The following is a 24,674-nucleotide window of genomic DNA, read 5'->3' on the forward strand; positions in this document are numbered from 1 at the left end:
CTTTTTCTACCAAGCATAAAAAGAAATCACACTGACTGCTTTCACCTGTTACCTCAGGTGTTTCTAAGACATAAAAAGGGGTTTGAAACAAATAAGTAAGGCATTTTTTGATGTTTCTCTGCTCCTTTAATACCTGGTTCAAATTCAAATTATTAGGTTTTTGCAGTGCTTGCTAATGATGAGCAGGAAGACTTCTAATTCATAGTAAATTAAAAGTGCCAACTTATGTTTGAAACAGCTTTTTTCTATACTATATCGTGCAATTTTACCACACTAATGTGTTACTTCTTTGTGAAAACCGTGCCCTTACCCCCGTGTTCCAGTGTGTACATGGGTGTGTGAGCGAGCGAGATAAAAAAAAAACCCCAGAAAAGAAAATAAAGACCAGAGAGAAAGGGAGAGAGAAGGCGCCCTTACAGGAAGAGAAAGAGTCAGAGTTCACGCAGCACATGTTTCTGGGTCGACCTCTCCTCTCGGTGCTCAGTGAAAGACGTGACACTCTCACCGTTTCCTACAGCGCAGGCCTTGCTCCACATCTGTCGAGGTGGTCATTTTTAGCCGGGGCTGCTATTTTCATTTCAGCACATGGAAAAAAAAAAAAGATGGTCAGAGAGGTAAAAGTGTGAGGTGAACTGTGCTTTTTTGTGTGATCTCTACCTGGAGTATGCACACTTTAGTTTGATGTATTAACAGCTGCTCAGGAAAAACACAAAAAAACGGAGCTACTTAAAACAGAAAATCAGAGTTTCAGTGGCCATTGCTGCAAAAGGACAATGATTTCTATTTAAATTTCACTTAAATGCCCCCAAGGTATACAGAGCAGTTGTAAACATAAGATTTAGAGGAGAGAATAAAATGACATGTAGTATAAGATCAATGTAGCAGACTGATCAGTCTTCAATCTTCAGAAGTAGAATAAAATAGAATTGTGCCAGCAGTATATACAAGGTACTAATTCCAGTATTGGTGCATCATATGTGAATATAGTAGCAGAGGTGGAAAGAGTACTGAAATATTCTACTACTAAGTAAATGAACTACTAATGTGATAAAACTTTACGTACAAGTAAATACGTAAAGTAAGTAAATAAAAGTTACTTACTTTTTTAACAAGGTTCTTTCTTGTGTCCCACATCTCACATGAATTGTTTTTGATTAAAGGAAAACCTTTACAAATCAAAGTGCTGACAAAATAAAATGTGTCAACACATAATGTATCAGTCAAAAGGGGTCAAAGGTCGTGGCTGTTTTAAATTTCTCACTCATTCAGGGACCTTAATTAACGCCAGTTCACCTGTCCTCATCATTCACCTGTCCTCATCACTCACCTGTCTTCATAACTCACTTTTCCACAACACTCACCTGTCCTAATTGTTCACCTGTCCTCATCCTCACTCACCTGTCTTCATGATTCACCTGTCCTCATCATCATTCACCTGTCCTCCTCACTCACCTGTCCTCATTCATCATTCACCTGTCCTCATCATCACTCACCTGTCTTCATCACTCACTCACCTGTCCTCATGATTCACCTGTCCTCATCATCACTCACCTGTCCTCATCATAATTCACCTGTCCTCATCACTCACCTGTCCTTATCACTTACCTGTCCTCATCACTCACCTGGTTATTTAACACATAAAACCAAGAAATGTTTAAAACAAGTACAATAGTCTTTTTTGTCATAGTGGACAAAGACCCGTTTGACATACTTCGTTAGACTGAGTATCATAAGATGTGCTTAAAGCACTTGAGATATTTTCATTTTTAGTGTGTTGTAGACAAGCCCAGAAAACCAGGAACGTTCATTTTTAAATTGTTTTCGTCCCCATCGAAAAGACTGTATTTGTGTGTGTAAATGTATAAATGATGCTGCATGTGAAAGATGTGACATGGTCTGATATTGGACTGATATTAGCGTCAGTGGACACTCAAGATGGTGATACTAAACCCAGCCGATTCTGCTCTGCAGATTTGTCGGGCGGTAAAGATGCCATTTAGGGGGCAAAGGGGAACCAATCACAAACGGGTTTTCTCATCCTGGTGCACGACAGGTGGGCTTTAACGCAACGACGACAGAGAAGCGACGTGTAGTAGCTTTTGTATACAGTGTGACGGCGCTGGTGGTGATCTCAAGTTGGATCGAGATAGTCTGACGTTAGCCAGGCTATGAAAAAGTGGTATCAGTCCCTAGTTTATTATGACAAAAGGTCATATGGGGGCGCTGGTTCACAGGCGCTGTCTGAGCCACAGAAACAGACTGTTCACCTTTAATTAGCCTCCTGTCCTGTCAGAGAGAAACACAAGTGTTCTGTCATTTCCTGAGGAAATCTACTCTATAGTCCAGAGGCTGAATTCTCCTCTGGTTTGCATGTTATCTTTTAACTCTCTCTCTCTCTCTCTCTGGTGTAGAATCTGTCAGATTCTCCAAACAGCCAGCTCTGTTCCCTTCAAAGTGTTTATGACCGCATCAGTCAAACGCCGACCGCTGAAGTGAGCGACCCTGAGATGACTTGGCAGCGACGCCCTGGGTTGTCTCTTGTTCGCCGAGGAGCCTCGATGAGATTTCCCAGCTACTCCTTTTCCTTCCTGTGCCCCCTCCAACCCCCACCTCACTGACGCCCCTCCAAAACACTTAAAGAAGACTGTGGAAGGATCATGAGAAAGGATCAGACTGTTGCACTGAATTGCTCTCGCTGGATATTTGATATGGTACAATAGCAACCAATCATACCTTCATAGGGTTTGTTAGTGATCCGTTTATTGGTGGGGAAATTTGAAACAATTTCTTAACTCACACCTTTGCCTACTTTAAAATAATGAAACATTGGAGAATTAGGTCTTTGAAATAGTTTGAAATGGCTACCACAAATGAGTTCTTAATAGTGTCAAGGCCTAAATAACTGTATCGATATCAGTATCAGTATCAGTATCAGCAAATACTCAAGTTATCGGTATTGGACACGGAAAAGTAGTATTTTGCCATCCCTATCTGAAAGTGTCAATAGATGGTGGCAGCTTAGGACTTCCATTTCTGCTTCCACCACATATGAACAGTTTGTTTTTCTATGAGTTTGCAGTTATAATTTTGTTTAGTCTAGTATCAGGTGTTGAGAAGACAAAGTGTTTGTTCAAAGTGTAAAAAATTACACTTACTTACCTGCCACATTATTAGGTACACCTGAACCTCTGCCGCTGTAGCTCAAGATTTGACGTATTATTTATGAAAGTTGACCCTTCATACAAAGTTTTTACTTGAGTAACTGTTGCCTTCTATCATTTCAAACCAGTCCGGTTATTTTGGCATCGACGAGTCATTTATTTCCTTTTATCTACCTTCGAGAAAAACAAAAGAAAAACAAAGACATAAAAGCAGACAACAAAGATCTTACCAAATCTTATATAAAAGTGTATATAGGTTACATCATCACATATTTGGATGATATCATATACTCTATATTATTGTCTGCATTTAAGAGACTTCTCTCTGCAATAGATCAATAATTCCGTGTCAACCCTAGAGATGGTTGTGGGTGAAAATCCCAGTTGTTGAACAGTTTCTCAGATTGTCTTGACCACGTGATTAAATGCAGCGAGTTGCTGCCGTGCAGTTGACTGATTAGATTTTTGTGTTAACAAACAAGTGTTCGACCCCTGAGCTAAAGTTGATAAGATCGCACTTATCTGCTTTACTATGTACTTATGAAGGCACTGCTGGGATTTGAACCCAGGATCTCCTGTTTACTAGACAGGCGCTTTGACCAACTAAGCCACAGCACCTTAACGTTATGCTTGACTTAGTTTGGTCAGTGCCGGGAAGGGGAAAAAGAGGGCGAGCACAGAGGAGGTTCATGGATGCAGTGATGGAGGACATGAGGACAGTTGGTGTAACGAAAGAGGACACAAGGGACAGGACAAGATGGAGGCAGATGATCCTCTGTGGCGACCAAGACATGACATGGGGGGAAAAAAACATTCTAATTCGTGGCCACAAAATACTTATTGGAGTTTTCTTCCCCTATGTCATGTCTGGGGCTCCATGGGGAGAAGCTGAAAGAAAAAGAGGTACTTGACTGTGCATGGAAACGTACTGAATCAAATGAAGCAATGCCTTAGTAAAGGGTGCTATCTCCCTCCCTCCCTCCCTCCCTCTCCACACACACACACATACACAGACAATGACACACACCCCTCCTCCACCAGCTGAGGTCGTAAGCTGATCGAAAAGGAAATGGGCCGCTGTAACATCCCACCTTTTCCCAGATCCTGGGAGGAGCCTGCATGTGCCTGGTGGCAGCGAGGAGGACAATGGCAGGAAGCTGGGAGCGGTAGAGGGAGTTCCTGTTGGCAGGACGATGCTAAAGACAAGAGCAGCGACGCGCCTCACATAAGTGGACACTGGCCCGCGGCCCTGGACACGAGGAACTGGGCTCTTTAAAAATTTGTAATAAGCACATTGTTTCTGATCTTTTAAGGGGCTGATTTCACATGTCATCATCATCTGAAGGGAAGGAGTTGTTTTCCAATGGGAAGGGACAGAGGGCATCTCCCTGCAAGAAGGCTTCGGGGTTTGTTCTTCTTGTCTATGGGCTTTGTGTCTTTAAAGTGTGACTAACAGTTTCCATTCACATCGGAAATCGGAACGCAGGACCCAGAACCGGGAGGGAGTTCATCGCATGCCAGTTGAGAAGTTTGAAATAAAACATGAACGCACGCAAAGTCGAATCTCGCGTAAACTGACAAAAACACAAATCCAATCATATTGAGCGAACCGCGATACCACCTGCCCTCCCTCAACCCTATGCGAGCACCCCTCTTCGTGCACTAATCGCGCAGGCTCGGAAAACAACCCCAGAGCTTAGGCTAGCTAGTTCAATGAGACAGCCGCAGCAACGTTATGGCAGAAAAGCTGCCAACAACAGGTGTCGGTCACATACGAAAGAAAAAGGCTAATCCAAGACCACAGAGAACATTTGAACGATGCCCACACCTGAAAGCCCAACATCTCAAACCCAACAATGCGATGGTCTAGATGAATAAGCATTGGATTAGGTTTGATTACAAAATGTTGAACTTGTTTTGTTTTTTTTCTTGCTTTTGGTAAGATTAGGAAACTAAAAATATGTATATTTAAGGAAAAAAAATGGCAGTTCAGCCTCACAAATGGATCATGACACAGCATCAAGTTTTTGTTTCTCGTTTTTTTTGCTTTGCTGTATAAAGGACACATCGCTTCCTCTTGCTTTGGCACTAAGTGGATGTTCAAAGTGCACCGTTAGGACAACAGGTTCATAATGAGGCCTGTTACCTTCACCCTCATTCGTTCCTCAAGTATCTGTTTTGATTCCATCACGGAAAAGGAAAGAAAAAGGCCACAAATTAGATTAGATTATATTAGACTTTATGGATTATGATCACAGGTGTACAAGTGACAAACACCAAATAAGCCATGAATTAATTTGAAAATGTACAAATACAAACTATTAAAAAAGGAAATAGAATTAAGAAGATAAAAATACTAAATGGGACTAAAATGAGTGATAAAAAAATCATATTTAGCAGAAAAGGCAGTGGCACAGATTGTGGATAATTCAGGCGAACAGTTGGCAGGATGTAATAAGTGATTTCTTTTTCACTGACTCTATGACACAGTATTCCCGTGGGGGGGGGTCTTCTTAGCTACACCCCTGGCTAACTGCGTGGAAATGAACGTCTCTCCATGATGTAGTCACATGTTTGACCGTGACGTGCCGCCACGAAACACCAAACACCGCACAAGTGTCTGCTGAGATAATTCATGACCCTGCTGCGGCACTCGGGGGGGGGGGGGGGGGAAGGGCTGTGCGGCGAGGCTGCAGATTTCCTGCGATCCCGCCCAGGCCCCGGGTCACGCACACACATCCATACATACGTAGCTACACCCGGGCCACATTGCTCACCCCAACCCCTTCTTCTTCTTCTTCTTCTTCTTCTCTTCTTCTGTGCGCCCTCCACACCCTCGAGCACAGCCAAGAAGTCATTCCATTGTTCTCACAAGTGAACCATCCCCACGCATGAGCGCTCACACATCACACTATTGGCCAGATGTGTGTCTGGTATGTGCGTATTGTCGCAAGAGCAATGTTTTGCCACAAGATTCCGCGAAGACGCAGATTCGCTTTTGAAGTGGCGATGGATAAAGCGTATTGTTGCTTTAAAAAAATGGCTTTCATGTTGATGAGTTGTTGTTTTTTGTTGCATGTTTCCAATAGAAAGCCACAATGCACAAGAGGACATTGTGGGTTTTTTTGTTGTTCTCCATTCAGATTGAATGCAAAGCCTTTTGAGATTTTGACAAGCTCACAGTGGAGTGTAAATAAATAAAAAAAAGAATGACGGCTTAGTTCCATTTAGCTGCCTCAGCATCCTTGTTAGAGGTCAAAATGTCTATTGTGTAAAAGGCTTTCTGTCGATCATTTGAATGATTCCTACCTGTGATTTTCGGACACTGTTACAAATTTGACCTTGTCTGCATTCCTAACATATCTCCTCTGTTGTTGCTGGGAAGGGAAAGTGCATCATTCTCCCCAGTAATGAACCTTTGCTCATCCCATTCGGAAAATGGGAACTCTCCTTTTCCAGGGAAGGGGAAAATCTATTCAGAAAGTTGGCCGGATAACATCTTGATACCAGCTGAAGTTTCGGTTTATTTCAAGTTCATTGGAGTATTCATTACCATTGTGTGTCGACGGGAAAATGTAGAGAGAAACGGAGTCAAGAATGAAGGCTCTACTAAAGCTGCTGTAACATGAAATTAGATTATGTATGTAATAATAATAATAATAATAATAATGATGATGATAATGATGTTTCCGTGTTTCTCGCAAGCCCCGAGACTTCAACTCCTTCATAGTTGCTCTTTAATGTTTATGTTTAAAAGTCACATGCTACAGCTTTAAGTTTCATCTCATGATAATTTGTTGTTAAAGTTGCTTTATCTTAAAGATCAAGATGCAAGTAAAGATCATTTCATTTGACTATTTATTTGAAATCTGTTGTTTTAAACCTCCAAACTTACATGACTTGAATGAGAAGTAGTCAAGACAATTTATAGTTTGTGTTTTATGTCATGATTTCACTTCATGTGGATGTCAAATAATGTACAGTATATTAATATTTTTTGTCCTATTCTCTGTAGCTACGTGTGTTTGCGGCACGGTTATCACGCCGGGCAGCACATGTGCCACCTCTGCCTCCCACATCCTGTGGAAACGTCCTTGACAAAACACGGGGAGCTGCTACCAACCTCTCGGCACACAAAACATCGGCTAAATCCTTTAAGTTTCAGTGGAGGTATGCGGAAGTGAAGGCTGTAAACAAGTGTTGGTCATGATACCGAGGAAGTGTTTACTACCACACACACACACACACACACACACACACACACAGAGAGCGAGAGAGAGAGAGCCGACGGATCAAGAGTTCAATGGAAATTTATTCTTAGAAACAGGAAGCCTGCAATGCATCCACTGCTCTGATTTCCACCGAGGTAAATACAGGGAGGTGCTTTTCTTTTCTTTCTTCAAATGGTTTTGATCAGTAAACAACAAAAATATCTTCCCAGCAGATTATATGTTAATTATATCGTGTTCCGTTAGGGATTGTCATAAAACCCTCAACAAGCATCGTCAGCGGTTTACGTGAGAAACTAAATGTGCTCCGACACTACCTTTAGTTCGATAAAACGCGTCTTACTTTGATAAAAAAAAGAAACTTTTAGTATATAAAGTATTTAAAAATCCTAACAATGAGGAAATGAAGTAGAGAATAAGAACAGAAAGAAGAGCAGACTCCTGCTGTGAGGCTGCAGTACCACTGATAGAGATGGGGGGGAGACAGAGAGCAGGACGGTAGCTAAAACAGCTCCGTGTTTGTGCGTCAGTGTTTCCCAAACTTTGTACAGGGGGACTCACTTTTTACTTACAGCCACATCTGTGTTTATTTGGAATAAGTAAACATATCTTTTCCAAGTAACTCCTTATACTCTTTATCATCCTGGGGGTGTGTGATTATTGGTCACATATTCAGGCTTTTTTTTCATCTTCTTCTTACGTGAGTATGTTGAGTCAAAGTTATGATTCATTTAACGTCGCATTTTTAGGAGCAAAAATTGTGCAGAAGTCACAAAAATAGACAGCATTTTTCTTTTTCTTTTTGTTCCTGAAAACGAGCCAAGTGAACTTTGAACTGTGACATATTTCCAAACTCCAAACCACAAATTCAATCTGATTTTAAACATTTTGAGCACTTTTTGATCAGGTGTGTTTATATAGTTGGTGAAAATGATTTTTTGTGCTGAACAAAAAGGATATAAGACACTCGATATTGCACATTCGTATATCCTATATACTGTGCGTTTTAACATAGTAATCGGAAAAAAGAAGCCGAAATGCTCTGTGATCTAAGGGTTAAAACATAATTATACACATTAATATGCACCAAAAGTTTGGGAAAATTCTATACAATTTGTTTGGGTACCTTAAACAATTCTAATCTGAGGGTCCAGACCCAGTGTTTGGGAACCACTGCTCTACAGGTTCATATTATGTACAAACACTGACAAACACCTGCTTTGGTCCCCACTAAAGCTTGGGATAAATCTTTGTTAAGGTTGTCTGAATGAATGGAAGTCAATGGAAGTAAGCTCATTTTGAAACCTTTTTTTTAAAAGATGTTCAGTAAGACATATTTAAGATATTTAATCGCTCTGGACTCATTACGGGAAACATGTGGCATGCCAGAGCTCACAGAACACTACAACAGCTCTCCTATTGATGCAAGGGGGACGCAAGTTAACGTCAGATGTGCACTGTCCTCTGCAAAATAACTATGGGAGGGGACGGTCTCATGATTATTGTGTCAATGCTCCGAGCGCCGTCCAAACCCACAGACACCAGAGTCGTCAGCGGATTGAGGTCATGACTACGACAGGCGTGCAAGTAGCTCGTAAATATCACGTGCAGTGATGCACACATGCTTGTGATCATTCCGTGTGCAGACCGACATGTTTGCCAGCTGGAGAAAAAACACGTCTCACTTTCTCCCGCGGCTTCTCTGTTTGGAGCTTGATAAATGATGCGCTAAAATGCAGAGAGACAGCGTTTTTCCTCTGGGACTTCCTCATTGTACCTGTTCACATATAGGCTCTGGATGAGGAACAGACACCAACAACACGCCCTGCTTTGTCTGGAAACAATATTCATTGCAGTGGGAAACATTTTTAGGGTCAGAGAAGGAAATCCCACCCTTAATTAAATATGGTGGAGGGGGGGAAAGTATATTTTCTTCCCTTTGTCTTTGTGGAGAAGGAAACAGATTCATTTCTGAAGTGATCCTTGAAGAAAAACACAGTTTGTAACACGGACAACACGAAATATACTCTGCGCTGAAATGGCTTTCAGTCCAAAACACGTTATCTTTTATTTACAACATTATTAAGAGTGTCATCACAGTGACGCAAAACGTCGGTGTTGCACATACATTTCACACCACTTTTCACAAGAGACTAGGGAAATAGAGGAATTGAAATGTCTTTGAAAGGTCTTTGCGCGACGCTAAGCTAACCAGCTATTTTCCGCACACAATATACAATATCAGTATGGAAATCAATGTAGAAATCATCCAATTTTTGTACAGTACGCGTACAGTACTGTGACTTAACAGTATCACCACATTTGAAGCAGTAGTTTGCCATTTTGGAGCGATAAGTCACAATTCACCGTCTTGCAATCTAGCTGCAAGAAAATGAACAAGTGTGTTTCCCAAACTGTCAACTCCTGTGTCCTATATTTGGTGATTTACAGTGTTATAATAAGTAATTAATGCCTGCAGATGAAACTGCCCTGTCGTTTCTGTACATGAAGGCCGAAAACCAGCAGCTCTTCACCCGGAAACACACTTGGTGACACACATTATGGGATAGTTGCGTTAGCGTAATCATCACCAGTAAATCAACATCAGTCAGTTCCTGCTGAATTGGTTTCAAACGGGGTCTACGATGACAATTTTACAATACACGGTCATCTTTCGACACACAAATCTCCTCTTGGCAGATTTTCTCCCACAAAAATAATAACCTATTGATACATTTTAAAAGCTACTTCATAAAGTTAACAAGTATTCACGTCTGCACGCACTAACCACGCTTTTTGGGAACGCTCAGACCTGTACTTAGCATGATGCACGTGATCGATCACTCAGTCCTTTAATTGAACAGTTTTGTTGCAGTAACCTTTACTAAGCACAGAATTCATGGTGAATCATTCCTTTACCTTCTCAAAGTTGGTGCTGTTGGTCTTGGGAGGGAAAAACCTTCTACCATCGCACAAGCTTCTTCTTCTTCTTCTTCTGAAGAGTCTCAGATCTTCTACATCTGCTGGTTTGTGTCCGTCACGTGACTCGGAACAGCTCTTCAAGTTTACTCCACATGATGCAGAAAAGCGTTAATTCCCCACAGTCATGTTTTGGCAACTTCTGTGGAATCTGTGGTTTCAGACTCCTTTTTTGTTTGTTTAATATTTGTTGAAAAAGAGTAATAAGGAAGAATAAAATGTGTGTGAGGTTTTTTGCAGAAGTAATCAATCACAATAAACAGTATATAAAAAAAAAATATATCTTCATGGCCTCTTGAAAAAAAAACCGTCTTCACACAAAAGGGCTGTCCGATCTGAATATGTCCGAGTAGCTTTTGCTGTTCATGTGCTCGGTGTGGCTCTCGATGCTGTAGCAGCGGTGAACCTCCGTGAGTGACGACGCCACGTAGGAGGCCGAGCGGAAGAAGTCGGCGTTGGCGAACGTGCCGGCGAACTGCATCCGTTGCTGATTCCAGTGTCTCCGCAGGACGCTCTGGACCTAAAGGTCAAAATACACAGACAAAAACACATATTGTTGATATTTTAGGGATTTTAGGGATTATATGGGGGCTGAATGGTTGGTGTAGGGCAGGGGTGTCAAACATACGGCCCAGGGGCCAGAACCGGCCCGCCAGAGGGTCCAATCCGGCCCACAGGATGAATTTGTTAAAATTTTACACTAAACGGAATGTCAAATGCTCCAGATACCCGTGACTAAATGTTTGTGCCTTTATAGATCCATTGTGCTGTGTAAATAGTAAATTTAGGCATGATATTGTTGAAATTGCACTTATATTTCTCAAGAAATTTCATGTTTTGTAAAATTATCCTTCATTAAAAGGAGAAAAAACAAAGGAGTTCTTGTTGTTCATAGGTTATTATGCTATTATTTTACTATTTTTACTGGTCCGGCCCCCTTGAGATCAAATTGTGCTGTATGTGGCCCCTGAACAAAAATGAGTTTGACACCCCTGGTGTAGGGCCTTTCTGCCTTCATGTTCTCCCCGCGTGTGCGTGGGTTTTCTCCGGGTTCTCCGACTTCCTCCCACAGTCCAGCAACATGCAATATGGGGATTGGGTAAATTGGACACTCTAAATTGACCATAGGTCATGTGAAGGATAAAATGGTAGAAGATGGATGGATGGGATTATATGGGGATTGGCCAAAGAGAATTGAGCAACTAAAATGCCCATCAGGGGGAGCGCTGCGCCAGGAAGGGAAGTCGGCATAAAAATCAAATATGCGGATCAACCACTGTCGCGACCACTAGAGAGGGAGGGGCCAAAAGAAAAGAAAAAAAAGACTTGTTTGGCCCTGCAAATTTAAAGTTTAAATCAGTTTTCCAAACTTTCTATGTGGGGACCCATTTTTTTCAAGGACCCAAAGCGCAGATAAAAAAAAAATGGAGCAACTGAGGAGCAAGTTTGTGCAAAAGCAACTATTTTCAGCCATATCTCTTGACAACTTATATCATTTTTGGTAAACACAATTAAGATGTAATTAAAACATACAGTGCACACATAAATCATAAAATGGGTTGGGTAAATTCAGCAAATTTGCAATCTCCTGCGACCCATTTGTGGGTCCCTACCCAGTCTTTGGGAACCACTGGTTTAAAAGAATACACCCAATACATTCCTACATATTTTGAATGTATTTTTAACCATATCTAGGCCAGTGAAATCACATCCTGACTTTTGATCTTGAAAACACACATTTGATCATTTGTATTTTTGTAAGAAAATGGAATAAAGAATAATCCATCAATAATTCCATCAAAACATGCTACTGACTTTATAGAAATAGACTTAAATAATGGGTTAGGGTCATTTGTCAGGGATTTCTCCTGACAAAAAATCACAATTTACTTTGGAACAAGACCGGGTTCCTAGAGTATTCATATGGCTTATCGAATGTGTTTTTAAGCAGTATGAAATGATATTAAAAATGTTAAAAAAACACAATACACTTAATCTCCTGTTTGCCCTGTGTGTGATTGAGAGCACACAGACAGCAAAGAAATTCATTCTAATCCCCTTTTTAAAACCCCATCAGGGCTATTTTGTCTACGCCAGTAATAGAATTCTAAATAAAGTTGTTTTGTTCTTTTTTCGCTCACCTCTCCGTTGAAGAAGCAGAATATTGTAGAGACCAAAAGACCCTGCATGTGAGGAGAAAATACACTTAGACCGGAATCGGAAGTGGCATAACTCATTGAATAAAGCATGGGAAGTGGTCCAGTGTTTACACAGACCTGGTAATTCATGAGGATTTCCATGATGTACATGAAGATCTCCGTGGCCCACTGCTCCTGAGGCTTGTAGGGGAACAGGACAAACTGGATGCCGAGCAGAGGGATGAGGATGAGCGTGGCCCTCACTGCCCTCATGTAGAGGCTGGACTCGGCCTGGTGTGTCACTCTCAGCTTGGTGATGAGAACTCGCACGATGTTCAGAAGGAAGAAGAGGTTCACCTGGAGTGAATCAGAAAACACAAAGCTATATTTGCATATAAAAAAAATTGCAGTCTGGTTCCAGACACTGGATTGCAAACAGTGGTTTCCCACATTGGTTAAGTGCTTACCACCAGTGCGGCGCACATGGGGCCGTGGGTTATGTACAGCAAGGAAGTAGGCCTGACCCAACATCTGTCAAAGCAGGGATCACATTATCACTTCATGGCAGTACAGTGTGGAAATGTGTGACGGATCCAAGTGTTATCTGTGACACTCACTTGTCATTGAAGTAGAAGTGGCGTGCTATGGAGTAGATCACCACTGGCACGAGAGGAAAGCCTTCGAAATCAAAGTAGGAACGTTAGGGGCACAAGCTAATTATGGTAATCCACAGGGGCTCCACAAACAGAGAAGTGTGGACAACAAGCCAATCTGAAGAAGAATTTATGCATTTTTAAATGAAAACATCTGGGTGTAGCCTTAACCCGAGGCCCCTAAAGTCTCTTGAAACACCCCTGTGCCAAACACATTCACATAGAAGCTTACTCACCCCACCCCAGCAGGTAATACCATATGAGGTGTTGTTTCTCAGCAAACACAGCCACAACGATGAGCGTGTGCAGGTAGATTCCCTCACAAAGCATCCAGAAGGCGTTACAGCTCAGCAGGTACATGTGGACAAGCATGACCAGCTTACAGCTCACCTGCCGGGAGGAAGCAGAATTGAAATCCCGTCTTTTCTGCCCAAACAAAAAAGGAGAAAGAAAAAGAGACTGCCCAAACAGAGCGTCGAAGCACTCACAGCATCCTGGCTGGTGTGTCCCTGTTTCTCCCTCACTGTGTTCAGCAAGACGACGGTGATGACTGAGTTCAGCACGAAGGACATAAAGAGGTTTTTATGGAGAGTAATTCTCTGGCAGCTCAGACTCCTGAGGGCAGCAGCAGAAGAGGGGAGGCACAAGAGAGAGATTTTAAATCACAAATCAGTTTCACAGATTTATGAAGAAATTCAACACATAGCAGATGTCTTCATGTGTTAAAGGAAATAGTGAGCTTCTGCTTCAAAACATAGAAACATGGCCCAAGATACCTGACCTCTATAAAGAATTGTTTTTGTTTTAAAATAAAAATCTCTTGGTTTTAGTTAGAATAAGCCTTGTATATGTACTTCATATTTTTTTTACATACTTATGGGTTGTATATATTTGTTGTCTACCAACAAATATTACAAACTGGACCTTTAATAACTAATGTATCACTGCTTTATGATCGTAAAATTTGTCATTAATCATTAAAATATGGAGGATGAATATCTCAATCAAAATCCAACTTATGCACAAAATGTCAATATGTATAAGTCAATATTTATTTTTGGTTATTTCTGTATAATTTTTTTATTTATTCACAGATTCATTTTACATTTACATCAAATTGGTTTTTAATTGTGAACTATATATCGATATATATCAAAACAAACTGAACTGAACCCCAAAAAGTTTGTTTTTCCTCACTTGATCTCTACTCGACACTCTGTGGCCCTCATGTTATTTGAGTGTAAGAGCCCTGCTTTAGAGAATCGCGTCAATCCTTCAAAAGACATTGTACGATTGAAAACAAAAACACACAGTAAAAAACATACAAGTGCTCCACTTACTTAAAATAAAAGAATATTCCTAATGATATGAGCAGAGACACCAGAGACAGTCCTTGGCCAATCATAACCAAGTAGAAGTGAGACATGGCCGCCTGCAACAAAATGAACGCGTCACATGGGTGGTAAAAAACAAAATCTTTTCATTGTATACACTTATTTCTCCATTTATTCCTCCTTACCGCCGTGTGATTTGTCGTGTTGCCTATGCAGTTTGTGAAGTCCGTCCATGTGCGTTTGCTCGTTGGGTGACGCCCCCACTCGCCCGTCTCTGTGCAGACTTTGATCGCCATCGCTATAAAAAACCAACAAGCTTTGTAAAAAAGAAGTAAAATGTACTACAAAAGATATCACATAAGTGGTTTTAACCTTTGGGAAACATTTTTGGTTAATTATATCAACAATACGGCATATTGTAGTGAGACGGCAACACAAGACGGCAAATTAGCTTAAAAGGGCTAGAAGCTAGCGATGGCTAACGACATTTCCTTTTGGTGCGATACAATACAGATATCACAACCTTAAGAGTCTACCAATACCAATATCAGTTCAGTAAAGTCTTTTAACTCTTTTAAACAACTAAGCTGTTAATAAAGTATATTTCACAGTGAAATAAGTGGGAATATGCAGTTTTTTTTTTAACCAGAGCGAACCTGCTTCAGCGTGATTAGCATTGGCATTGGCAGTGGTTGTGGTTGTTCTGCCCACCAGTGTGTAGAGATGCGATGTTAAATACTGCTGTTGAATATTAAGCGCCTTCCCAAATCGTAAAAAGTTAGATTAGCTCAAAACATTCATTGATAACAGCTATGCTAACGACCGGAGGATGAATGCATGTCTTGGCGTTTTTAGAGTTTATGGGTAACTTTTTTTTAACCAATATGTGCCCTAGTGATTCTGGCCAGAAAGGAAATGAGGCAGAGAAAATCACCATTTGAGTCAAAATCAGTAAAATAGTCCGGACAGCTTTGCACTACTTTGAGGCCTGCATCAGTTTCATCCCAACACAGCCATCCATCCCATGTAGTGTTGCATACTGGCCCTGCTGACAGCAAAGGAAGCACAGAGAGGCATTCCTTAGAAATGGTATGCATGGAAAATAGTGTGAAAAAAACCCTCCTCCACGACCTTTGACCTGCACTCCTGACCTATTGTTTTTGATGGGCGGTGAGACTCTTTTATGATCCGCTGGAAACACTGGTACTGGGCTATGGTGATCTGTTGCTGTGAGGTCAGGTTTTCGCCTCGGTGGTTATCGTGGTAATCTTCAGAGTTTGCCAGCACCAGCAGCTGAGATTGGGAGGGATTAAAATACAGCATGAAAACCCACAGATGCACAGACTCGCAAAGACCGAATGATACAATGATACTAGTAATGATAGTAAAATTGTAATTTATTAATAAAGTAAAGGGTAACATTAATAGAGTTTATTGGCAGAAATGGAAAATAATATAATATAATAAGTTTATATAAGTGAATGGATGGTTCCTAGGCAAGTGACCAAAAAAAAAAGAAAGGTTTCTTATTCTTGGTAAGTATATAATATAGTATGTAGTTAATTAAAATATGAGTATTTCGCCAATAAATTGGATTTTGGTCGAAATATTCATCATCTCCTCAAGAAAATTGTCAACGTATTGCTTGCTAATTTTACAAGCACTTCTATACCATTGATTGATTACTTATTAAAGGTCCAGTGTGTAACATTTAAAAGGGTTTATTAGCAGAAATTTAATATATGACCCATAAGTATGTTTATATAATAATCACTCAAAGATAATGTTTTTTTTAATTGATATTAATATTTATAGCTATAGACTGGATGGTTTCTAGGCAAGTGAATACAGAAATCAAAGGTTTCTTATTAAGTATTAAGTATATAATATAGTATGTAGTTACATAATTACCTTTGGATATGAATATTTCGCCATAAATTTGATTTTGTTCTAGATATTAATCCTGTCGTCCAGAAAATGGTCAGAATTTTGGCAGAAATTGAATATATTATTCATAAGTTAAATTACACTTGAGACTGGATATTTCTAGGCAAGTTTTCTTGGTCAGTATAGTATATAGTTACATGATGTTACATGGTGACCTCTAAATATGAATATTTCAGCATTTTTGGATTTTGGTCTAGATATTTTTTATGTCCTGCAGAAAGTGGCCAAACTATTGCTTACAAATTTAAAAAACACTTATATACCATTGAAAAATTACTTATTAAAGGTCCAATGTGTAGCTGAACCTTAAAAGGTTTTGGTTTGCAACAATTATCGCCTTATATAAGGGGAAAATCTACCCATTTTCTGTGTCACAAGGAGAAGAAAAACATCTTCAGTTGGATCTGAAAGTCAGTGAATATCACACGTGGACATTTACAGGGCTGGACAGTCTGTAGACACCATCTGTTGCATTATGGGATGTTAGGGAATAGGAATTTTCTCACATAACTCTCGTGACAGTTCAGGCAGAGTTGCAAAGCTTGACTTACATGATGAAAACAGCATATATGAGGCTAAAACCAACACATTTCACATGCAACGTTTACCTTGTTGAAGGAGCACAGCACCAGCAGAAACACGCCGCAGCTCAGGTCCATCTGGGATCTCATCTTCGTGGCGCGTTTGCAGTGAGGAAAACAAAAGAATGCATACGTTTTAACCGCTGCCTTTACAGGAAAACATACCAACAGAGAAGCTGAGGATGCAGCACTCACTCGCAGCAAGTCCAGCTGTTATTTTTACGTTTCCCTGGATGTTATTTTTACACGATTTGCAGAAACGGTTAAAAATTTCAGCGCCTCTTCTAAATAGTTTTCCCTCCAGGGTCCGATAAGAATAATGTTTCCTGACTCGCAGCAGCTGCTAACATGATCCAGCACTCGCTGTGTTGACAGGACTTGGGATTCAGCCTCGACTAGTTCACGTGCTCTGCACTGTCACACCCACACAATGTGAAATCTGTTCTTTATTTATTTACTCAAAATGTTTCAATCAGACACATGACAACCTTGTAATCTATGTGACCAAAATGAAATGAACTAATTGAATAATTAACAAAAACACCTTGCTTTTTAATACTAAGTTCATTAAATTGATACCCACCGTGAATCTACATCTCCTTTGACCTTTGCCCCCATACACACAAAACCCATGTTTTTAATATGAAGAGGCAGGTCTGACCCTTTTTTTTTGTACATTTGAGGTCAAACATGTGGCCTTTTACTTCCTCTGTTCTCCACAGCTTCCTTCCTGCGTGCTTATTGTGCATGTTAAGCAAGTTTAACCAAGGGTGTAGCCAGAAGATGCCAAAATCAATAATAATATATATCAGGTATATGATACACACTGCCTGGCCAAACACCTGGATTTAACTAAGCAAATAGGTAAGGGGTTGCTGCAGTTGGTCAGGTCTAGGTTCAGTAACATTAAGATGACAATGCCAGGATTCATCAGACTCAAATTGTGAAAGAGTGGTTCAGGGAGCATGAGACACATGGATGGGCCACCACAGAGTCCAGACCTTAACCCTATTGAGAATCGTTGGGATGTGCTGGAGAAGGCTTTGCTCAGTGGCCCGACTCTCCCATCATCAATACAAGATCTTGGTGAAAAATGAATGCAACACTGGACGGAAATAAATCTTGTGACATTGCAGTAGCTTATGGAAACAATGCCACAGTGAACGAGTGCCATAATAAAAGCTAAAAGCGGTCCAACGATGTGACCCTTTTTTTTTGGCCAGGCAGTGTAATAACATTGTGTTATAGGTGGAAATATCAAATAAAAAGTTGGTTAAATAGCGAGTTTGACTTTTCTGAGCTCATCTTTCCACACAGGACTTCACATGTGTCCTGATTTGTCTGAAAAAGGGAAGGAGTTAATCAACATTTAACTGCTTAATTGTATTTTCTGGTGATTCTAGTGATACTTCCTGTTTACGCCATGTGGCTGACATACAGTTAGTGTTGACCTTTGCTTCTTAAAAAGATGCAATTTGAATAATTCAAACTAATTCCTCTGCCTTTTTGATCCACTTTATAACACACAATGGTGAAGTCTAATTGGTTTCAATGTAAAAAACTAATAATTGTGCATTATGATTTATTGCAGGAGATGGTTGGGATTAAAACATTGCACAATAAAACATGATTGAAAGGGAAATTTGAGTAATTTAATAACCCTTGTCCCTGATGAGCGTATAAGATTGTTTACAAGGTCAGTTATTCCCTTTCCCCCCTTTTTTTTTTACTTTCTTGGAAATCAATGTTTTGCAGTGTGTGCACACCATGTGAGTCAGAACATGAACATTTACACGTGGTTCCAAGTGTTTTTGGACAGATTTTCTTCAAGTGGGATGATAATTATATATATATAAGATATTAGACATGTTTTTGGTGTTTAGTGGTGGTTTATAAAAAGAAATCTGGAGATTTATTGCAAACGATTTTACACTTTGTTCTCCTCACTTTACATCAGGAGGACCTGGAGACCCATATATGTATATATTATGTAAATTGACAATGCATTTATTAATATCTCAATCGGCTACCGATATAAAACGTAAGGAAGTTATTGCCTTTATAAAAGATCGACTGTTTTTTAAGTGTATCTCTTGCGTAAACATATTCTTTAATGGTAAAATATTATACATTTGTAATGAATGTGCTGTCTTCCCACTAATTTGTCACAAATCTGTTTAATCTGTAATCTCTTTTCAGCACTGCAATCCTGAAACACTCACCACATGTCCTGAAAAACTGTCAAATGTTAATAAACCTACCTCTACAGGAGGAGCAAACTCAATCTTGACCAGTTGTTGTAGCGTAATCCTTTCAGCCTGAATGTGGGATAGGAAACAATAACAGTGCAACGCTGTCTTCGTGGTTTCCTTCAGAGAAAAGAGTGTGTTGCACTGCAGTCAGGAGCCAAACTGAGCTGTGACTGTCCTGATAGAATCTGACTGACACTGTGGTGACATCACTTGCATGTCTTCTGTGGAGCTGCCTGGAGGGACATTCCCACAGTGGGGTGAACATCACAGACAACACAGTGGATAATTCAGTGTGTGTATCAATACAACTGAGCCAAATTCGGTGTATTTCATGTTATTGTTCTGATTTCACTACATACTGTGTGCTTATAGAGCCTATAGATTGGTACATATTTGATTAATATTAATATTAATAAGGAGTTAAGTTTGCTTTAGTGTTTGCATTCAAACGTTAGCCAAGACATAAATGAGGGAACAATAACAGTCATATTAGTGTCCCAGACACTGAATAATTACACATACATAGAGTGTGTAATACTTAAAATGGACCAGTCACCTCAAATGTTCCACTTCATAGCGATGGCGCCCCCTGCAGACACAAAACCTGTGTTTGTGTCAGAATTTGGAATCAGAGTTCTGAAAGATTCAAAATATCAAAACATAACTCAGGAAGCTTTTGTGATAATTGTTCTCTTATTAATTGTGTTCTAATTCATTAAAAAAAAAATCGATATTTAACAGAAAATACTTTATATCCCAAACAAATTGGAATGTGTGTCACAAAAACGCCCACAATTCGATTTTGAGTCCCTATATAATCCATGATAGCAGTGCATACACACTCCATGCCAGTTGGTGGCGGTAATGCATCAAAGACGTTTGTCAACCACCACAAAACACCGAGAAGAAAAAGATGGCCGCTTGCTACTCTCGCGAGATCTGAAAACACTTCAGCTGAAGTCTTTAGCCGCCTGTCGCTGTGAGCCGTTGATGTTCTTCGTGCTGTTTAGCTCACCTGATACCACCGTAACATGACGTTATGGAGGAGCGAAAGCTAAAGAGAAAGAGTCCCAGGAACTCTACCACCACGGCGCCTCCAGCCGGAGGCTCTAGCCGGAAAAACAGTGCGTCTACCGGGGTACGTCAGGTCGGCTCCAGCCACAACTCCAGCCAAAAGAGCAAAAACAGGAAGTAGGCTGTCTACAACAACTATTTCATGTATTTTACTGTCAAAATGGATTGAATTGCAGCTTTGTTACATCCTGTCACATGTTGCATATGCCTGTGAAGTCAGCTTTTCACGAAACTCTGTTGTGACTTGTTTTTCGAGGGGAGCCAGGGATAAACCCAGACACCAGGCAAGTTCAGGTGTCAAAGCGAATCCGAACCAGGGCCAGGCAGCTCCCAGCATCCAACACTCCTTTCTCACGGATGTCTCAGATGTGCAGGAGATGGAGAAGGGCCTGCTCGGTCTCCTCAACGACTTCCACTCAGGGAAACTACAAGCATTTGGTAAGATAAAAATGACAAATATCAACAGCACATTATCTGTGGAGCAGTGCTTATGAACCTTTTAAATAGGGAGCCATTATTTGGCACAACTGTCACAACCCCATACATAATTAAAACTAGGGCTGCACGATATTATAAAAACATGTGATATTCATGTTGAATTCTGTGAATATAATGACTTGCAGTAACTAAACATAAAAGTTATGTTGTTGGGAATGCTGAGTCAGCTTTTCCGACTGTTTTCTTGTTGTCTTTATTAGTTGGGAATGCTGAGTCAGTTTTTCTTAAACAGAACTTATTTTCACAGCGTTTTGAAAAAGTTTATCCTAAATAAAGATGGAGGTGCTTGTCACACACCTCAGCCGACCACAGCTAGTCATGTTTTCTCTGTACCAGGCAACGAGTGCTCCATTGGTCAGATGGAGCATGTGAGGGAGATGCAAGAGAAGCTGGCCCGATTACAGTTTGACCTCTATGGCGAGGTCGATGAAATGCCCGAGGACCAGAGGAAAACGGCATGTGACGCCAACATGGACAAGTTACTCCTTAATGTAAGTGTGTTTTGTAATGGAGTAGAAGTATTTTAAAGATACAAAAATACTACAGTTTTACTGAATACCTGCACAGAAGTACACATCAGGAACAGTTAAGGTGTAGAAATATTTGTCGTACAACTCATTACACTGCATAATCTGGATTAAACTATTCACTGGTGCGGTGTTAGCTACCCGGGAGCTCTATAAGGAATTAGCAACTCACTTACCTTTGTTCCTGCATATTCAACAGAAAACATGAGTTAACATTTACGCTCAAAGTACTAATGTATTTACTAAAAACTCTCATTTCTTCACAGCTTGAGGAGCTGAGTTCTTCAATGTATCCTTTTTGATATTTGATGAACAAAAAAAACACCACGTTTAATGAATTGATTAATTCATTAAACCTGGTTCTTGGGTGGCATGAGCATTAAATGATTCCTCTCCTATTTGATTGTATCAGAGAAAGTTTTAACTTTTAATTAATTTACTTTTAAATAAACAATTATGGTGTCTGTAGCTCTTGCCATTAGATTTGACTTGAATAATCTCACATCACTATGTAACGAACATGGCCTTCTGCCATTGTCTTTAGTCAAAAAACCTCATGTCGCCTTCATTTTTTGCATTGTTGTAGATGTTGACATCATTTCAGGCACAACGCTCGCATTCATCTTCTGACAGTTAGCTTAGCTGTTGGCCATGACTTTTTATCCAACTTGGGACTGCACTCAGCATTTTCTATTTCATTATTCGGATCAATGAATAGAAAGAAAACTTGCAGTTCCACTACAGCAAACAATATCCAGTGTCTTGATGGGGCAATGCTTGGAAGTGGGTGGAATGTACCGTCTGCTTGTTTTTTTCTCCCCACACTTGCATGCTCTAGCTTTTAACAAATCAATTTGTGCCTGTTAATTTTTTCCTTGACGCCGCTTCTCTCAGTCAGAAGCTGAATCTAGCCGACAGTCAAGAGATTCCAAGGACTGCCAGCATGTGATTGTTTTGTTTTGCTTTTTTTTTTTCTCTCAATCTCATCTGCCTTATTTTAGTTTTATGAGACACAGAGTGGCTGCGACAGATGAGGTGGTGATCGAAAGTGTGTTGATGGCAGAAATGTCTGCCAAGCTGTTCACCAGCGTTCCCCTGTCCCGCACAGAGGCATGAATGTATTGCAAGATGGACCTACAGCTTTTCTTTGAACCCAAACACTGAGCGCTGAACACAGTGGCTGTTATAGTTTCACAGACATTCACGATCGATTAAAAGTGGCACCAGTGCTTCACTATCTAAGCTTATTTAAGCTGTCATTTCTAAACTGTTGACATTGCAATACATCGCAAACCAAAGTTATAATGACAAAAACATCTCACTTTCTTTTGACCTCCATCGTACATGTTCAGCTTCACTGAATTTAGAACCGACGGCACACTTTACGCACTCACTTGCACTTTTTCCACATCGGCGACACATTGCGGTTTAGTAGCAACATGGAGTTAGCATGGTAATAGTTTTGTATTGCGATGTAGTCATTTAATAAGACCACGTTATTTCTAATGAAATGTTCATGTAGTGGCTTGTTGCGATGCAAAAAAAGGTAAGTGTGTGGTAATAAGGCGATGATATTTAGGTTATTTATGACTGGATGAGTTCATGAGGATGGATTTCTACCTTACAGCATGGTAATTACAAACTTTGATTCCAAAAATATAGACTAATGATCTTTATCACGTCATTAAGTAGATATTACGAGTAGGAGATAGTAGAAAGAGATAATATATAATATGGTTAATAACATGGTATCACTGTAATATGTCCTTAAGCAATTTGGAGTTATCATGGGAATATTTTGGTAATCGTTTGCAATCATACAGTGATACCACGTTATTTCCAGTGAAATTGTCTTGTATTGGCATGTAGAAATGGTAAAAGGTTTTTCATGAAAGGATAAATTTCAACCTTATAGCATGGCAATTACAAACACTTTAACTTATTTATTTATTATGTAAATTAAATTATTCCACTGTTGGTAGCCCATAGTGATGATCATTATCAAACTATTATATATTATGGTTTATTTTTGCCACACTATTACATTGTTATTATTACACTATAACCAGTTTATTACTTCATAACTAACACGCTATTACTTTTTTATTTCCTCATTACCACACTATTATGTTGTGATTATCAAGTTATAACCTGGATATTATTTTAGATAGTTACCACACTTATTACCTACCTATGACTTAGTTATTACTTCAGAGATAACGTGGAGTTTGTTGTATTATTACCATTTTATTGCATTGTAATTAACCAAATATGACATTAGAAATAAGACTATATCTTGTCTAGTCTTCGATAATATTGTTATACGAGCCCATGATGACTATATTTACCATACTATTACTGTGTTGTTATTGAACTTGAATGTAAAGTGTTAATGTTATCTTGTCACAGGTCAATCAGTATCTGTAACGTCCCAAACAAACAAAAACAGAGCTTGACATGTTCAAACATAGATACAGAAATATTGCCTTCAGTATTCATTCACTTTCTTCTGCAGACGATACATTTTTAAAATGATGTTATCAACGTAGAACTTCAAACACACACGTTATCTGTAATATGATAGCTAAAAATGACAGTAGACTCTCAACAATAGAATACAATAGAAACTCAGCTCTGAATAGAATCCTATTTTCTGTTATGTGGCCTGATTTGACCTCCAGCTCTCTGCTCAGTGTTGAACACATTTGCACATAATTCACGCAGCATGCTGCACACACACTCATTACCTGGGGTGTGTGTCCGTTTGATGCTGGAAAAAAAAAACTATTTTTCCAAATGTTGACATCACAACCATGCCTTAATTAATATCTTCTAATTTAATCATTATTGCCTTATTATTATTTTTTAATCTATTCTATTTACTTTTGTGTTGATTTTAGGTTAAATGTAACCATGATGGGAAGCTTCTTTGATTATTTTGTCACTTCATATTTTAACCAGTATTGTTGGCGGATGTGGGATCATTCTGAAGTGTCTGATTGTTTTATTGATTGATTGATTTAATAAATGGGTCACCTGACTCTGTTGGAGTCAGGTTAAAGTCAACAACATCATTTTTGCTGTATTTATTTGAACATTTCTTTATATTAAAGGTGAAAAATGATGCTGGTTTTTCACCAGTAAATAGTCTATACATATCATAAAGGTATATAATAACCCTAAGTATATTTGTATAAATGTTAAAGAATAAAAATAATTTAGTTTTAGTAGACTAAAGGCTCCATATTTTGGAACCTTGCGTGGATAGCGCATGTGTGAACTGAATTGCTGCTCAGCAAGC

The 24,674-nt window shown here is 39.7% G+C and overlaps 2 protein-coding genes and 1 non-coding gene across 5 annotated transcripts; 1 reads left to right on the plus strand and 2 right to left on the minus strand.

Annotated features, from left to right (window-relative positions):
- Positions 1-3,705: 3,705 nt before the first annotated feature.
- Positions 3,706-3,779, minus strand: trnat-agu (transfer RNA threonine (anticodon AGU)). The gene has a single exon. It is a non-coding gene; the product is annotated as a tRNA-Thr (tRNA).
- A 5,650-nt stretch (positions 3,780-9,429) lies between these two features.
- On the minus strand, positions 9,430-20,018 carry LOC131442007 (calcitonin gene-related peptide type 1 receptor-like). The gene is made up of 14 exons (XM_058612391.1): positions 19,831-20,018; positions 19,284-19,507; positions 17,050-17,112; positions 15,646-15,787; positions 15,429-15,539; positions 14,680-14,792; positions 14,501-14,592; positions 13,649-13,775; positions 13,397-13,550; positions 13,125-13,185; positions 12,975-13,038; positions 12,646-12,864; positions 12,511-12,552; positions 9,430-10,889 (listed from the first exon to the last, which is right to left on the minus strand). The coding sequence occupies exons 3-14, from the start codon at positions 17,110-17,112 to the stop codon at positions 10,683-10,685; spliced, it is 1,395 nt and encodes a 464-aa protein (XP_058468374.1). The 5' UTR covers positions 19,284-19,507; positions 19,831-20,018; the 3' UTR covers positions 9,430-10,682.
- Positions 20,019-20,174: 156 nt separating this feature from the next.
- ccdc28a (coiled-coil domain containing 28A) lies at positions 20,175-24,444 on the plus strand. 3 transcript variants are annotated; one of them, XM_058612394.1, is made up of 5 exons: positions 20,175-20,465; positions 20,614-20,786; positions 21,183-21,337; positions 21,640-21,662; positions 22,268-24,444. In XM_058612394.1, the coding sequence occupies exons 1-5, from the start codon at positions 20,314-20,316 to the stop codon at positions 22,320-22,322; spliced, it is 558 nt and encodes a 185-aa protein (XP_058468377.1). In that variant the 5' UTR covers positions 20,175-20,313; the 3' UTR covers positions 22,323-24,444. The 3 variants fall into 3 exon arrangements, with proteins under 3 accessions (XP_058468377.1, XP_058468378.1, XP_058468376.1); XM_058612395.1 differs by having other exon boundaries at positions 20,178-20,465; positions 20,605-20,786; positions 22,272-24,444; XM_058612393.1 differs by having other exon boundaries at positions 20,181-20,465; positions 20,605-20,786.
- Positions 24,445-24,674: the final 230 nt, after the last annotated feature.

Source organism: Solea solea, chromosome 2 (genome assembly GCF_958295425.1).
Source record: "Solea solea chromosome 2, fSolSol10.1, whole genome shotgun sequence".
Taxonomy (NCBI): domain Eukaryota; kingdom Metazoa; phylum Chordata; class Actinopteri; order Pleuronectiformes; family Soleidae; genus Solea; species Solea solea.

Bases quoted from the DNA above. Each gene is read 5' to 3' on its own strand.
- ccdc28a (XM_058612393.1), top strand. From the start codon at position 20,314: ATGGAGGAGCGAAAGCTAAAGAGAAAGAGTCCCAGGAACTCTACCACC. The intron at 21,338-21,639 runs GTAAGTGTGTTT...ATTTCTTCACAG, and splicing joins TGGACAAGTTACTCCTTAAT to CTTGAGGAGCTGAGTTCTTC. The intron at 21,663-22,267 runs GTATCCTTTTTG...CGCTTCTCTCAG, and splicing joins GAGGAGCTGAGTTCTTCAAT to TCAGAAGCTGAATCTAGCCG.
- LOC131442007 (XM_058612391.1), bottom strand. From the start codon at position 17,112: ATGAGATCCCAGATGGACCTGAGCTGCGGCGTGTTTCTGCTGGTGCTG. The intron at 14,593-14,679 runs GTAAGGAGGAAT...ATTTTGTTGCAG, and splicing joins ACACGACAAATCACACGGCG to GCGGCCATGTCTCACTTCTA. The intron at 13,776-14,500 runs GTAAGTGGAGCA...TGCTGCCCTCAG, and splicing joins GGAATATTCTTTTATTTTAA to GAGTCTGAGCTGCCAGAGAA.